A 17,402-nucleotide genomic window follows, 5' to 3' on the forward strand; every position below is an offset into this window, starting at 1 on the left:
AAAATTGGCAAATTTTTTTCTTTTGCAAATACAAGTATGGCAGTCATTTGATTGATAGACTCTAATTATTTTCATTGGGCTTCCGAGATGTGAATCGGAGACTAGCTTCCCTTATCGTGAATTTCTTCTTGATATATCAGGTGATCTTCGTTGTAAAAGTGTAGATGAAATAGATGTAATATCTTTCGTAGCACACTCTCTCTGTAGCAGTGTTTCATTTATGAACGTTAGCATGTACCTATTTCTAGCTAATATTACCCAGGCTTTCACTTATTTGCTTAATGTATTATACTGCGTGGTGATGCGACAGCGACGAAAGCTGCTGCAGAAGACGTACAGTTTCTTTTCTGAAAGGAGTTGACTGCTCCGTGGCAGACTTGGAGAATGCCGCAGTTTGAGCGAGGGTCAAACATCAAGTGCTGCTAAAAAAACTCATGTTATTTCTCAGTGTATATGTAGTAGTTAAATCCTCAAACGCTTCAATATATTTCATAGACAAATTGAGTATGAGTTTCCTAACATTTAAATTATAATATTGCGATAGTCATTAAACGAAGGGACCAATATTACAAAATTGCTAAGGAAACGTTTTCATAAACATAAGAAAAGAGGTATCTCCTTTTTTATTCATTGATACGCATTGCTGAAAAATGAACAACGAATAGGTGCCAGAATTAGATTGCTTGAAGAAACTCTTCTTGAGACCAGTCTAAGAAAAAGTTGCTACTTCATCTTTAAATTTGTACTAATAGAGCGGAACATTGTTAAAAGAGTTGAGTTGAGTTGATTTTAGTTTAGCATCCCTTTCAGCAGCGAGGCTATATGAGACGTGGACCTACTGATTAACGTGGAATCCGAACCACATGAACTCCCGCCGGGAATCGAACCCGGGTCTCCCACGCCAAAGGCGCGTATGCTAACCGCTTAGCCACGAGAGATCTCTACATTGTTAAAAGAATATAACAATATTTTGATTAATATCGTCCAAATTTACAATGTATAATAATACTTCGAAAATACTTTTTGGACCTTTATTGGAAGAGGGAAACTTGTGTATTGACAACTTCTTTCTTAAATTCATCTCTACACCATTAATCAAATTGACAAAGGATGATTTTACTTGTGCTTGGATTCCCCCTGTACGTTTTTATCGATATATATACACTACAGGCAATAAGTTTGTGGACTGGACACAGTTCGTGGCGCTACTGGCATACTGCAGCTGATAAGTGATGTCCTGAGTGAAGTTCATCTCTCGACCCAGCAACAGTCAGGTCTGTGCATCAAATGTAAACAGACGTACAGTTTCTTTTCTGAAAGGAGTTGACTGCTCCGTGGCAGACTTGGAGAATGCCGCAGTTTGAGCGAGGGTCAAACATCAAGTACTGCTAAAACGTAGACAAATTCGCTGCATGAACGTTGCGGTTCATCAGGCAAGTAGAGTGACAACGCCCTGGGCCACAGTACAGTGTTTAAGTAGCACCAAGGTTTACGGAGAAGAGAAACAGTTTAGAGCATTATGAACCAGTAGGTCGGCCAACAACAGTTCGAGCAGAACGCAAGATCGAAGATGTTGCAATGGTTGTGCGCGCTAACCCTTCCAGTCGGTAAATGCCATTGAAGCAGCAGTATGGATCAGTCCTTGTGTGTCACAAGATTGTAACGGATAACTTTGACATGTTGCGTGTCAGCCAGCACCCTATCCCATGCATTCTGACACAAGACCAACGATCAGAAATGCTGACGCTGGAACATTCATGAACTAGATAATAACAGATGATAAAACATGGTTTCTTCTCTAGGATTAGCAACTAACAAGACAAGCAGCCTCCTGGAAATCACCATCATCTCCAAAACGCAAAAACCCGCGACAAGACAAGCGAAAAGAGAAAATAATGCTTGAACTATTTAGAAGGTCAGCGTGGATCTTTGTAATTCTCTCTCTCTCTCTCTCTGTATGTGTGTGTGTGTGTGTGTGTGTGTGTGTGTATGTGGACGTTCACATCGAGCACAACAACCATGGGTTCGACTGGTTGCCTATACTCTGGGTACCAGAACACGAATAAATTGACTGTACTATTATTACTGTATATTAATAAACATCTATATAATTATTCATTTCTAAATACAATTTGCACAATAGTAACACGTCGCGGAGTTTAATAGCTTGAGTTTAGGTCCCGTTGTCCAAATACATTAAATTAATTGATTTATGTATTGATACTTCAGGTGTAAAAGAAGTTGTTTTCTTTATCTGGGCTTAACTTAGTTATAAGCCTACACTATTATATTTCATGTATTATAAGATTTATCCTTATTCCAGATGCTTATGAAAATTATGAAGCCTGGTCTGAAAATAAAAATGGTAATTGTTGTCTTTTCGTTGCATAATTCTAATTTCTTTCTCAGCCATATTTAGAATAAATGTCAAAATACAAAAGTTAAATGACTTTTTCTTCTCTCAATACAGGTGTTGTTACTTTCCAGCACAAAAATTGAAGAGTGTAGTACGAAATCTAAGAGTGCTGTCCAGAAAGCAACATACGTTTTGAAATAAAACAAGTAACATAATGAACAAATGAAATTGCAATACATGCATTTCAAAGATACACTCTTAAGCTATTTTTGCAAACTAAGGTACCGTGGCACAAGCTTTTCTCTGCCATCGGAGTAGAAATCTGCCACCTGCGATTTCAACCACTATCTTACACCAGCATGCAGTTCACAGTCAGTATCAAGGCGTTGTCTAGCAAGCATTGTGTTCACCGTAATCATGAAACGACAATTTGCACGTATTTTGTCGTCGATTTGCCTCCCCAGCTCATCAGACGTAAGGCCAGGCCTACCACTACGGTCCTGATCATAAACATTGGATGTGACATTTGTTTAAGCAATGCGCCATTGTCTCACTCGGCCATCACTCATTATTCCATGTTCGTACACTTCACACAGTTGGGGATGGATTTCAATTGGCGTTTGGTTTTCTTGCCAACAAAAACCTAATCACAGAGCCTTTATTTTCTATTGCAGTTCACCTACTAACACGTGATAGAAACCAAAATAAGAGCGTCATACATCCTACGCTACCACAGCTGGATGCACACTGAGTGTGGCAAGTTTCTGACCCCTAGATTTCTACTCTAGCTCCACCCACTGCGAAGATAGACCGAACGTCTGGTACATTCTGAACAGCCCTCGTATTATGAGCAAATTCTCAAAAACATGACTAGCAGGTTTGGAAACACGAATATTCAAAGAATGTAGTAAAGATATTTGATGTGTGAAGTATTTATTCTATATTTAGATTTATTCAAACCATATAACAAAATAAAAAAGTAAGAAAGTGAGGTAATCTCATGATAACCAATCCATGCTTATTTCATTGAAAATCCCAGCCTTTGTCTTAATAATTTACAAGTCAAATAACTATGTTATGTATTTAATATATATATATATATATATATATATATATATATATATATATATATATATATATCGGGTGTTACAAAAGAAATGTTACAACTCTTGCGACGTCACTCCTGCCACTTAGACAAGAAAAATGTTCTCTTGAACTTTTGGCCATCGCACATATTTCCGGATCTACAAGGTGCCGAAAGCGTGGGAAAATGACTTTTGGATGCCAATAGTTCGGAAACTATCCAACGTAAAGAGGGCGGGTAAAAAGATTAACTGAAGAAGTCATACCTGCTGTATTCAACTTTCATGTTTCACAATCCTATCACGCACGCGCAAGGGATCCCCCAAAGGAACGTAGGGAGTCCCGGATAATCTGCCAAATGAAAATTGGGCTAAATGGATATGAATTCATAGAGTTTCTACCAGGTAACAATAATTCGTTTGTATTAGGTCGATATCTGGAACATATACAAAATGGCGAACACCTTCATACTAGTTGTGTGGTTGCATAATCGCTAGGTACGGATGCTGTATAACAGTGACGTTCTGAGTATTAAATGTAGCGAAAGTGCTCTAGAAAGACATCTGGAGTGTCGGTAGAGCACAATAGATGAAGCAGGGTGATTTACATGTGTGGAAACACTTAACGAGAAACGCCTAGAAATGCACTCGTACTAAGTAAACGTGAGATCAAAGCGTAGAATATGTAAGGATTAGCCTAAAAACATGTAAGCCATTGCCAATTCACCAATAATATTCCCTCAATCCGATGCAATATGATGCGCACGTTTGCATACCAATAAAGATGCAACAACTGAGGCCAAGTTGAAATTGTGCAAGGGGACTCACAAAGAAACTGGGTAAACTAAATTAATGTCACTAGTGGGATCGCATGATCGATATTGAAATGTGGCCAATGTGTGTGTTGATATCAACATGTAGCTTATTGGCAAATGTCAACATATCCCACTACTGATGGGACACCTTCTCATGTGCGAAAAATTGGAAAATAACTACTCGGGTCTTGAATCTGAGGCCGTGGGCTCCCAGCAGGATTGGAAACTTCGACCACTTGAGCGAAAGCGAGCCCTCTAGCCCTGAAGCTTCGAGGGAGCCTCACTTTCACTATATTCATTTCTTTGAGGAGTACCCACTTTGTTTGGCAAGTGCTGTTGTACAACCTCCTGACATGTTTGTGTGTTTCCTTTTTGTTCCTCTTACTGCACAGTATAATCAATCAAAGCTTTAAGACGTTTCTTCCTATTTCTCATGTCGTTTTTTTCATACTTATTGTGTTCCAGCAGTAGTGCTACATGTGCCAAATTGGTTCATTTTCGTCTTTGTCTTGGCATGTGCCCTGTGTGTGTAAGATACGAATTTCTGGAGGTATTTTCCTATATTTCGAGTACGTCATATGACCCAGAAGACGTGGGACATGACACAAGATTTTTACTTTCACGATCTATCAGAATTTGAACCATGGATTAAGAGATGTCTTTTCATATGTGTCGATTGTAGGACAATGTCACAATGAGGGACATTGATACAATCGTGTTCTAGTTACAATCTACCAAAAAGTACACCAGATGTAACAGCAAAATGTCCAACGCTATTTTCCTAGTTTTTGCACTTGGAACAGTGTCCCAGCAGTAGTGAGACATGTTGAATTTTCTCCGTTAGTTACATGTTGATAAGAAGACACACATTGGCCACATTTCAATATCAATCATGTGATCCCACTAGTGATATTCATTTAGTTTACCCAGTTTCTTAGTGAGTCCCCTTGCACAATTTCAACTTGCATCTTTGTTGTTGCATCTTTATTGGTTTGCAACCGTGCGCATCACATTGCATCGGATTGAGGGAATATTATTGGTGATTCGGCAATGGATTTCATGTTCTTGATGTTATTCTTTGCATTTCCGACGCTTTGAACTCGCGTTTACTTAGTATGAGTGCATTTCTGGGCATTTTTCGTTACGTGTTTCCACACATGTGAATCACCCTGCTTCATCTGTTGTTCTCTACCAACACTCCAGATGTCTTTCTAGAGCACTTGAGAAAAAATTCGCTACATTTAATACTCAGAAAGACACTGTTGGCCAGCATGTGATTATGCAAGCACACACAACTGGCATGAAGGTGTCTGCCATTTTGTATTTGTTACAGATATCAACTTGATACAAACGAATTATTGTTACTTGGTAGAAACTCTATCCATTTAGCCCAATTTTCATTTGCCAGAATATCCGGGACTCCCTACTTTCCTTTGGAAAATCCCTTGCGCGTGCATGGTAAGATTGTGAAACATGCTAAATTCAATACAGCAGGTATGACTTCTTCAGTTAATTTTTTAACCGCCCTCTTTAGGCTGGATAGTTTCCGGACTAAAGGCGTCCGAAAGTCATGTTCCCACGCTTTCGGAACCTTGTAGATCCGAACTATGTCCGGGGGGCGCGGTGGCTCAGTGGTAGAGCGTTCACCTCCGGTGCTTGGGGTGCCTAGTTAGATCCCAGCTCGCGCCGTGTGGATTTTGTGGTGGACAAACACCGTGCTCATGGGTTTTCTCGGGGCTCTCCCGTTTCTTGCCACTTCATTTCACCATTTTCACTCATCTCTCATCATCACCGTCTCCTTTAGCCCAACCGGCATAACCGTGGGACGTAAAACTTAAAGATAAAGATTTAAAGATTTCCGAACTATGTCCGATAGCCAAAAGTTCAAGAGAACTTTTTTCTTATCTCAGTGGCAGGAGTGAGTAATGTATAGGTTTTTCTTCTTATTCCGTGAATGAAGGAATTTTGTTTGCAGCTTTGTTAATATTACTAACATTCTTATATTTTCTTATTTATTGGTCTGTTCATGTTTTATTTTCCAGATGTCTATCACAATTATGAAGCCTGGAACAAGAACGAAAAAGGTAACAGTCATTACTTTACACTGTAAGGAGTAAATATATCCATAGGTATCTGACTAAAACAAAATTCATAATTTGGTTTCCGTCTCTTTACCCTAACCAGCATAGCCATGGGACGATAAACTCAAGTATTTCATTTCATTTCATAATTGGGTTTACGGTAAAATAAAAGTGTTTTAACGAAATTTATTATTTTTCCAAGATTATCTCATATTGCAGAAGTAAGAATTAACAACGAGCTAACACAAATTGCAATAAAAGTTTACAAACAAGAATGATGGAAGAACATAAAACAATATTAATTATATGAAACGTTTACTTTAACTTGGAAAACATACTCTAGAATATATAATGGAGACGTACGTAATTTTCTGATTGTGGCTTGAAAACATGCTGAGTTTGACTGTAGTGTTCAGTAATTGGTGACTAATATAATGATATGCCGTTTCCATTGTTGATGTAGCCTACTCTAAAATTTAAATATTTTAAAACAATAATTTAGAAGTTTTGTGGTTATATAATATTTAAAATCATAGATTTATCTGGTATATAATTAGTTGAAAATGGCTAGCAACATCATCCTATCAAATATAACTTTTCGAAGTGTCCATGAAGTATTTCATTCAATATATTCAATATATATCAATTGTAGTAATATATGAACCTTCCTTTAGTATACTGAATGCAGAATTAAAAGAAAGTTTGATTTGTGAAGAATATTCTGCCGCTAAAAGTCTTTATTTTGACACTGTAATATGAACGTGTTTATAGAAATGATCACTACACTACGTATGATCGACAATGATGCGTTTCTAGTTCCAAATCACTTGACGTACGGACCGTTGTGCCATCAGATTTCCTTTAATAATTACATTAACGACCTGAAGTTGTACGCGATGCCTGCACACAGCAAAGACAAGAGTAATACCCATGTGTCTTCTCCTCTTCATACATTTTTTTAAGGCGATGGTCATGTGCAATGGTGAACATGACACGCCATCGGTTAGAAATTCATGGTTCTCGTGTATGGCCCCACTTCAAACGCAGCCGCATTTTTTATGGAGTTAATGACAACCTTTAGTCTAAGTATAACGATGCGGAAGGCCACAGAATATTTTACTGATTACATTAACTGTGCCCATTTGGAAAACACAAATATCAAAGAGCTTTGGATATGTTTCTGACATAATATGCAGAACCTTCCTTGGCGTGGTCAAACATTCGTGAACGGATCCTTGACGAACTTTCCAATATATTTTCATTCAGGTCAAAATTGTGTCACTGCTCTATCCAGATTCCCTGCAAGTCTACTCAAGCATTGATTCGATTAGCTGACCGCCTGCAGACCCACAAGGTGGGCCTTTTTCAAATACTTTAAATATTAGTAACATTGTTATAATCAAGTACGCTATTTTTTCCGTGATCGTTTGCACTGTTCAGAAACTTTGTGGCCTGATAATAAGAACTTGCGGCGAAAAGACTTAATTTTGGCCATTCTAACAGTAGCAGATCATTGCAACTCCGCCGATGTCACGTACTTGTATAACATTATTCGCAATGTCTTCGACGTTATTAACATTTTGTCCGTCAGCGTATTATTATTATTATTATTATTATTATTATTATTATTATTATTATTATTATTATTATTAATGTAAGTTGAGAATCCAATGCTGTATTTGAAACAACAGAATCGTTCAGAAAAAAACAAGGTATAGGCACCAAATGGAGCGACGGGTGTCGTGATGTATGCAGGTATTACAAAGAGAGAAATCAGTTAATCAGATTGGGATCCACTTGTGGAGGCTATGCATTAGCTTGGGTCAAAAAAGGTTATTTCGTAATACCAAATTCTGATAATACAGAAACGTTTATACATTTGCCGATAAACGAGAAAATAATAAGAAAGGTTATATGTAATTCTCAGTTTGCGTAAAGAATATACCATTGAAAAAAACACCCAAATCATTAATTTACTGTTTTAAAGCGAAATAAGTTTAAATAGTAAGTTTCTCGACTTTTAATAGAATGAAATTAAAATTGCTATAATTTAGGTGTTTAATAAAATTAAGGTATATTTAAATTATATCAATATATTTGAAATCTTGCACATACTGATGAAACACTGAATAATACTAGTGAAACCTTGATGTGTTTCAAGTAGTATAAATACACGATATCTTACATAAAAATATATGATTAAGCAAAATCACTTTTACTTGTTTCTTCTGGACAGTAATTATATATGTATATGGGGGTTGTGTGAATTTGACATTTGATGTGAACACATTAGCTTTAAGTTTCTCGATTTTTACAAAATTATCTTTGCAACGATGAAACCTATCTCACTACGTGGTAGTGATTGAAATTCGAGTTTGACCTACATATTTTTCAGACATCTAGTCATTCACAACATGCTAATTTAGGTTGTTACTTCGGCAAGCTCAGTGCTGTCCTAGGCTTTAAAATGTACTATGTTACTATTACTAGAACCATTAATCTCTATCATATTTCCTTTTTGTTTGCTATTTATTCTTGTAACCCTCCTTTCATATATTTTGTCTTTAAACCACCATTGTTCCTAACTTCATCTCAGGATGACAGGAATCAGGTGTTCATTACTGGACAGATAAATTCAGTCATCCCTGATGATTAACGACTTCATCGATTCTTACGATTATTTATTTCTTAAGCGATTCATACGAACAAACTAAAGAGAGTAACCACTTATATTGTGAAGAACTTTGCTATTGTCTGATTCGATTTAAATCCACAAACATCTGCCCAAGTAAGCAATCATCATTTAAATGTGTATTTTGTAGTTTGTAGCGGATTATTAGAAATGTCGGGATTAACTTGTCACTTAGTAAGTCTTCGTAGTGCTGTAGGAAGTAGATATTCGTGTGCCCCAGTGAGGTTATATGAGACGTGGACCTGCTGATTAAAGTTTAATCCGAACCACATGGGCTCCCGCCGAAAATTAAGCACGATATTCCACACCAAAGATGCGTATGCTAACCATTTAGGCTACCCATTTCGGTATATACTTAGATGTAACATAAAGATTTAAGATATTGTTACACATGGAACATACATATAGTTTGTAGGTAAATCTAGTATTTATATTTCACTCGTAAAATACATATTTTCCTTGTTTTGAATGCAATAATAGTAAACATGTATGCAACTAGCAAGATATATGTGGTAAATAGAACATAATGGAGAATATTAAAGTCACAGAGCATAACATAATATTCAGGTAAACAGCGCGTGAAAAGTGATGAAAAAGAATAACGAGATTGCTAAAGAATTAAAACAATATCATAATTCAGTTTTAACTAATAAATAGCACAATAGTATCAACTAATATTAAGATCATTTTCATTTGAAGAATATTTTATTTTTATAGAGTTGTAGTTTCCAATTTTCATAATAGTAATTACCAAGGTATATATTTATTTAATCTAATATCAATCTTTATATTATTTTCTTCCAGATTATTATAATAATTATTATGCCTGGGGTAAAAATGAAAGCGGTAATTATTAATTCCTTAGAATATAAGGTTTGTAATTATTACTCTAATTAAAGTAATTATTTCTCATACATGACAATAGTGTTGAAGTTGTTTTTCTTCAAAGTGAAAAGTTGTATTTTCCAGCAGAAATCTAAAGGTTGCGAAATGAAGTGCATTGTCATTAGAGTTACAAACAGTAGACTATAAGTGTATAAATGAGAATAAAATAAAAATTAGAAAAATATATTCAGAATTTGTAATATTTACAGAAATACAAAAATGAACTGTAGATGCTTAACGGAAAGCACGTAGTATGATGTGAGTTTAGTAGAAATAACTCAAAACACCGATTTGTCATCTGTAAATTTCAGAAGTGTGAATACAAGATTTCATTAAATCACAATTAGTAATTTAGAATCTTACATTGCCACTTTTCAGTGAAACGATAGATTTAAGAGACATACTCATGTGGAGATACTGTGACGATTTGCAGATTATTCTTTAATTATTTAGCTCGTTTTATTTTACCATAAAGATGAGAACTGCTCTCTCTATAAGTTAGTGGGTGTCACGTTAGTATTATAATTAAATTACACTATAATCTTCATAGGGAAAAGTGATTAACCCAGGGGAAATAACATCATAAAATTTAAGATATTTAGTTTATTACACAATTAATTTTTATTATTTACAACAACATTTAGTTGAATTATTCTACACAAGTAATCTGATATCTGCTTCTTCATTGATAGTTAAGTACATTAATATAGATTGATTAACTGATTGGACATTCAAATATTTAAGTTAGTAAAGATAGAAGATGAATTACGAGTATGCGACTTTTAGTTCTTAGTCTTGAAATTTTACTATAGGCTGATGAATCATTTTATAGTGTTGTATGACATACCATTACTTGAACTTAATATTGCATTTGTGCATGTACATACCCTGTCTTCTAACACCTTGAAACTTGGCGTTCCGAATGTCTGAGTTACGATACTCCTATTCACTACTTCGTTGGTCGTCCGAATTAATTATTTAGACCTTGAGATCCCTTTTTATTATTTTACGAGGCCCACACCCAGGCCTCACATCAGTCATCATATCCTATTCGTCAGATTCACAAATATGGAAACTTGTTGCTCTTTGCATTCTGATTGGCTATTAGCAAGGAACCGCACCCAAATTATATGGCGTGATTCAACACACACGTGGATGGCGTGACTGTTACCGCCGGAAGATGTCAATAACAGGATTTCTAGACTTACACACAGCTATCTATGACTTGTCCATAGATTCTTAACTATTACCCAAAATTTCCGCAGATGCGGGGTCATGTTGACAAAATCGTGATGGTTTATCCTGTTAGTAACGAAGCATAGCCTTCAACAAGTAAACATCCTACGAATTTTGCGCAGTAAAAGAACCACAGTCACCTTCGAGGTTTTGCGTATTTCCTGCTTCTGTTACTAGCTTGTGACAAGCTAAAAGAGAAAACTGTTCTGTAAATGCACATTAATCCTAAATAGCCTTTTTCAATTTCTTCAATAAAGAGCAATGTAACCATATTTTGAATCTATCGTCACAATACTTCAGTTGGATGTTTTTGTGAAGACATGATTTAGTAGGATGTGGTAACGTGTTAATATTGATAAAAATATACTTCATACTGTCGTCATAAACAGTAGGAACAAACCAAGGAGTGCAAATTATATTATTATTTTTATTTTCTCTATTCTATCCCAGTGCGCTATATTACAGGCTAACGTAAAGAAAAGGCTTATATAAGATAGAAAACGTAATATATGGATAACACAATATAACTTATTTTATAATTTTCTCTCTAAATATTAGTAAACTTGTAGAAAATTAGACACATTGAGTTTGTCTCGATATTGAAGCAGGATCTCCCATATTGACAAATTACATTGCTATTGATCTTAAACTACTTACACTTAAAAGCTATAACTATTTTACATGTGTTTCTACTCGTGTCTCTCTTTCCATCCTACAAGAGGTTGATACATAATACAGTAACAACATGTGCAAAACAATAAGAAAATGAAAATAAATAGTCTTAGAAAGAAATCACATCTTAAATTCACGAGAATGTTGAAATGAAAACAGACAATTAACATAATAGAGAATGTTAATGCTAAATATTCTTTGCTTTTTATGTGATTTACGCAAAATCGGTGTAATAATTTCATCATTAGAGACATATCCACCTTTAAAACTCTAATAGTTATGCTTCAAAATAGGACTCTCTGTCTTCTTATATCATTGAATGAGGTAAACCGGTATCCGAACAACTGGAAGTTTAAATCCTAGAGCGAAGTAATACATTGAGTGCAATAGTGACCAAAAAAGAAACATTGGCTAATGGAAAATAGTAGATGTAGAACTAGAACTTCGAATTAAAATCCCAAGTGTAAAGTAAATAAGAGGATAACACTTTAGACAATCATTTCTATATACCAACTACTGTTCACTGAATATGAGGTTGCCTGACATTTTGAACTTTACTATGTGTCATGTATTTGACATATGTTTGAATACAAAAAAAATATTGAAAAACACTAAATACATATGTTCACAAATGGACTATTAAAAATGAGTCCGTTTCGGTTTCCATCAATATATTACGGTGTCCCGAACCTCCAATAAAAATGTTAAGACGTGATAATCAGTTATATTTTCATTTGTCTTAAATTCTGAAAAAAAAACATATAAGTTATGCATCTTACGTAACTTAGCTTTGAACGCAATGAACCAAAAAAGAATCCAACAGTTGAAAATCAGTTTTGTTGTAAGTCTCGTAGTTGCACAATAAAAAGTCAGTATACCTTTACTAACGCTCAAGTAGTCAACAAAGGGTAATTACGAGGCATTAAAGTCAAATTTATTTTGAAACGCACATATTGTGAAGGTAATTTGGGGCAATCAAATCTATATGAGTTTCGTTATGAACAAAAATTAAAAGCTTATGGCATTCATATCAATATTATCAAACCTTTCCTGTCGAAACTGTTCAGAGAACTTAGAAAATGTTAATTATACAGTATTCGGGTGTTCAAAAGAATGAAAATACTACTATTTAGCTTCAAATCAAAATTCAGGTAAACGAATCCATTTACAGAATAGAAGATATGGTATTGCAAAGCTTTCTTATATCTGGCAATTTTTCCATCAGGATAAATTGTTCTATACAAACGAGTGTAAAATTATGGAAATATTAATGGTATATACGAGAAAAAGTCAAAAAGGAATGGCACTTTCGAGAAAAGGTACGTTTATTCTATTAATAGAAAACAGAAATAACATTATTTTTCTACATAATTTCCCTAAACTTCAACACATTTTATTCAACGTTACAAATTTTTTATCAATTATTTCTGCATCAGTTGCAAAACTTCTTCTCCTAAGCGTTTCCTTCAATGGTCCAAAGATACGAAAATAGCTTGGACGCAGGTCTCGACTGTATAGCGGGTTTTCTAGGAATTCGAATTGTGGCCGAATGTTATCTTGCTGCAGGATTATAGTTTTTCGAAATTTTCCACGATGTTTGGATCTGATTTGAGGTTTTAGTTTAGTTCGCAACACGTCACAATAGTTCTCACTGTTCACAGTTTCGCCTCTTGAGATGAAATGAAAAGCTAACGCACCTTCCGTGTCCCATAATAGTATTAGCATAATATTAACAGCTGGTGGTTGAAGTTTAAATTTCTTAACTTCTAATGATGATTGGTGTCTCCTAACCATGTTAGTAGCCTTACTTTCCGGTTCTTAATGATGTACCCAAGTTTTGTCTACAACAACGATTTGCTTGTAAAAATCCATCTAACTCGCGATGTTAACGGGCCAAATGTTTACGAGAGATGTGTAACCTTTGTGCCTTATGTTGCGCTGACAACACGGGACCCTCTTGCACAGACGTTCCGAAAATTTAGCTGTCATGTAAGTTGAAATATTTTGAACTATGATTGATATGTAAAGTATTGACGATTTCGTCCCTTGTGGTTCTTCTGTTTTCCATCACAATACCAGAGATGACTTTCAAATTTTCGTTAGTCATTGACCTTGATTACCTGCCCGATCTTTCCTCATCACATAAATATTTTCTTCCCTATTTCAAACGCTCTATCCATTCGTAGATCTTGCTTCGAGATGAACAGCTGTCGCCATACAGCACTTGCGAATAATTTGAGCAGATTCAACACTTTCCGCAAACAAAAAGCGAATCACTGCTGGCGTTTCCTGCTCTGTGTAAATTGGCAATGAAGCTGCCATGTTTGACGGTCTGCTACACTCGAAAAACGAACGTGGGAATAAGAATGATATATTGCATAGACGTTTTGCAGACGACACGAATTCAGCGCTTAACACTAGCGGTGTTGCCCAACCCTAGTGAGAGAAATTGCAGTTCCTTTACTTGTGAATTCTTCTCGTACATTAAGCAAAGTAGCCTATTTGGTTTTATATTTCATTCCATTATGTAGGCATACAGAAAGGACGATAATTTTCAAGCAAGTGAAACTTTTGTCATATATAATTCTTACTTAAATACACATGAAGTCAAGAGGATTAGCCATTAAATTACAAAAATATAGCTTAACACATTAGCAAAATCGTGAACGATTACTTAATATTATTCTAGTATTCCTTAAAATATCTTCCTTTGACGCTAAACTATTAGGAAAAATGTATTTCTGTTTTGGAATAAAACTGCAAAGAAAATGTTTTTCTATGAGAAAAATACTAGTTCTTGCACTAATTTTAAAGGTGGTAAGGTTCTAAATGGGGTACAAGATTGAAAATAAGACAAAGACCCTATGCACTCATTTACACAGTGTAATCTATAACATTATAATTGTCACATATTTCTCAGTTGGCCTAGTGTGAGGAGAAATAAGAGGAAATGCAACATATTTATTAAGTACTTTAGTTTCTCCACTTTTGTTTAGCTTTTATATTGATGGTATATAATAATATGGTACTAAGAATAAATTTATCAAGTTCGAATGCAATTGTTCCCGGTACTTTCAAACGGATCTCCTCTAACCCATACCCTACTCTTAAAACTAATTGTGAACTATGTTTTTACATCAATATAACAAATTGGGTAAGTAACTCTAGTCAAAAAATATCTCAGAAAAAAAACAACTGATTGGTAACAATTATGAATGTTGGGAACAAAATTGACCTCGTGGGTTCTAGAAACCATCCTTGCGATTCCTAAAGATAATTCATGTTTTATCTTAATCGATTCCTTATTCTAACATCTATTGGCGATTTCTCTTCATAACTTTGATCATACAATTTATATAAACTCAGCTCTTGGTTCGCATTAACCCAAGGGCAATATATCCAGAATATAATAAATGTTTTGAACAATAGGGTTGATGGGATAGAAACTCATAAAAATACATTTCATGATAGTATATGCCATATTGTTCTTTAACCATATGCCGTATATGCCAACAATATTTTTGAGATTAATACATACTGTTTAATTAGTTGACTTTATTTTACGTATTAAAAATATAATTTCCTCAGATATATGCTTACTAATTCCCGCCATTCGCAGTACTCAATACTGTTACTGTAAAGGAAAACATAACAAAGTTGTATTTTGCCATCTTTCTATCACACCTATCTGCGATTTCTCTGCGTCTTACCCCGAATTTCTATATAACCGGTAATTAATAATTTATAATACACAACAACTTTTTTGACAACTTTGAGCGATGAGCACAAAGAACTGTTCCGCCAGCAAATTTCGGACATGAAAATGAGATACCAAGGAAAGTGATGTGCATCAATGTTATTACCCGATTACTGTGGGACATTAATCAGGGAATCGCTGGCAGTAAACTACAAACGCCAGGCAAAGAGGCTGCGCCTTCACTGACCTTTTTCCGAGGAAAAATAACAAAATAAATACGTGCAGAACCTTATATAGGCAGTAAATTAAAGTTGTTATAACTTCAAAACGAGAGCTAATCTTGCATTTTCATTAACAGTTTCGTTTTCAGCATACCCAAAAACATAAAGATTAGCTGTTTTCGTGCCAGTTACAGAGAAAAAGTAAAATCTCGTTGGCTAGTGAATTTATTATTTGCAAAAATAGTGTCGAGATATTCAGTGTAATATATACATTGTATTGATAAATGTTGTGTATAATTTTATCATTTATGTAAGGGGTAAAAAACGCAGCAAGTAACAAAGTGTATGTATAGACAAGAGAGACTATTGTAAAACAAAGATATATGAGATTGTCTTATTTTCGAACTACATGAAAATTAGTTTAAGTAAAGAGAATTTATGTTTGGTATTGCATTTGCTTTTATATAGAGCTGACATATACATGATTATAATTTGTTACTAATAAGATTACAAAACTACATTTTATTTTTCAGATTCATCGCATAATTATGAAGCATGGAACAAAACTGAAAGTGGTAATTATTTTTTCCGTACATAATAATACTAATGAGAAAGAAACCTGTATCCGAGATATAACTCATATCGATTATTAACGGATGAAATTTAGAACTATAAATATAATTAATTGTTTCTTCTAAAATATGATATTCTTTGTGCTTAACTAAACGCTTTTACTGACTGACATGAGACGTACCTTGTGTAAAAGTTTAATAGGAGATTTTACTTTATAGTTTGGAAGTTATGGTAAACCTCGAGATTATTCAAATTCAGTGTTGGAACACATCTATAACTTCTAGCTTCATTGATTGGATATAGAGAGTTCAGAATATCAAAGTAGTAGCTTTCTTTCACTACCGATATCAATAAAGAGATGTTGTACTACTTAAAAGCTCTTTTAAAGATGCTATATACTTGGCAAGAAAACGTATGTTACGATCAGTTACAGATTGCGTTTTACTGCGATGGAAGTTAAAACCGAAAACCGAAATCAAGTGATTTTGCACTTCATATGTAACAGAATATAACTTAGAAGGGAAACGTATTCTTTGGATGCTCAATGTACTCCGAAACACAGCTTCTCAATATTGATGTTGGAAACACAATTACATTTATTCTACTGGCGATTATATTAGAGTCATGTTGGTCGAAGTAGTACTTGTTCACGAGATAGAGGAGTACTTCAAAAAACAAAACAACTTTGACAATGTGTGATATTGAATTCATTTAATGACGATCGAAATAGCAAACTCAAGTGGTTCATTTTTGCAATATTTCCTGAGCAGATTGTTAATGGAATACACTGAATATATTCCTTCGGATGCTGAATAACCCCTTCAAAATATTTGTTGTTAGTCTTAAAGTATTCTATCTACGAAAAACCTTATTCATAAAGGTAATATTTTTAATTGCCGCCACATCCGGTTACTGTAGAGTATTACAAGTGTAAATTGTGTTTTGTTAAGATGCCTATTCAGTTTCAAGAGTTCTTTTGTAGACATATATTTCAATTTCTGTGGAGAACAACGTTGAAATTGAAAGTATATATATTTCTTTCAGTTTCAGCAGAGTAACGTGGGTGGAAGTATTATCATTTCTTGAGACGTT

The 17,402-nt window shown here is 34.7% G+C and overlaps 1 protein-coding gene across 1 annotated transcript in view; it reads left to right on the forward strand.

Moving 5' to 3' along the window:
* LOC145683623 (uncharacterized) overlaps nt 1-17,402 on the forward strand; it is a gene marked incomplete at its 3' end in the record, with an annotated part of 551,164 nt that overhangs the window by 285,875 nt on the left and 247,887 nt on the right. Inside the window, 4 exon segments of the mRNA XM_081754960.1 lie at nt 2,324-2,365; nt 6,296-6,337; nt 9,831-9,872; nt 16,271-16,312. Coding sequence (XP_081611086.1) covers nt 2,324-2,365; nt 6,296-6,337; nt 9,831-9,872; nt 16,271-16,312 — 168 coding nt within the window.

This window comes from Thermobia domestica, chromosome 4 (genome assembly GCF_964235325.1).
Source record: "Thermobia domestica chromosome 4, izTheDome1.hap1.1, whole genome shotgun sequence".
Taxonomy (NCBI): Eukaryota; Metazoa; Arthropoda; class Insecta; order Zygentoma; family Lepismatidae; genus Thermobia; species Thermobia domestica.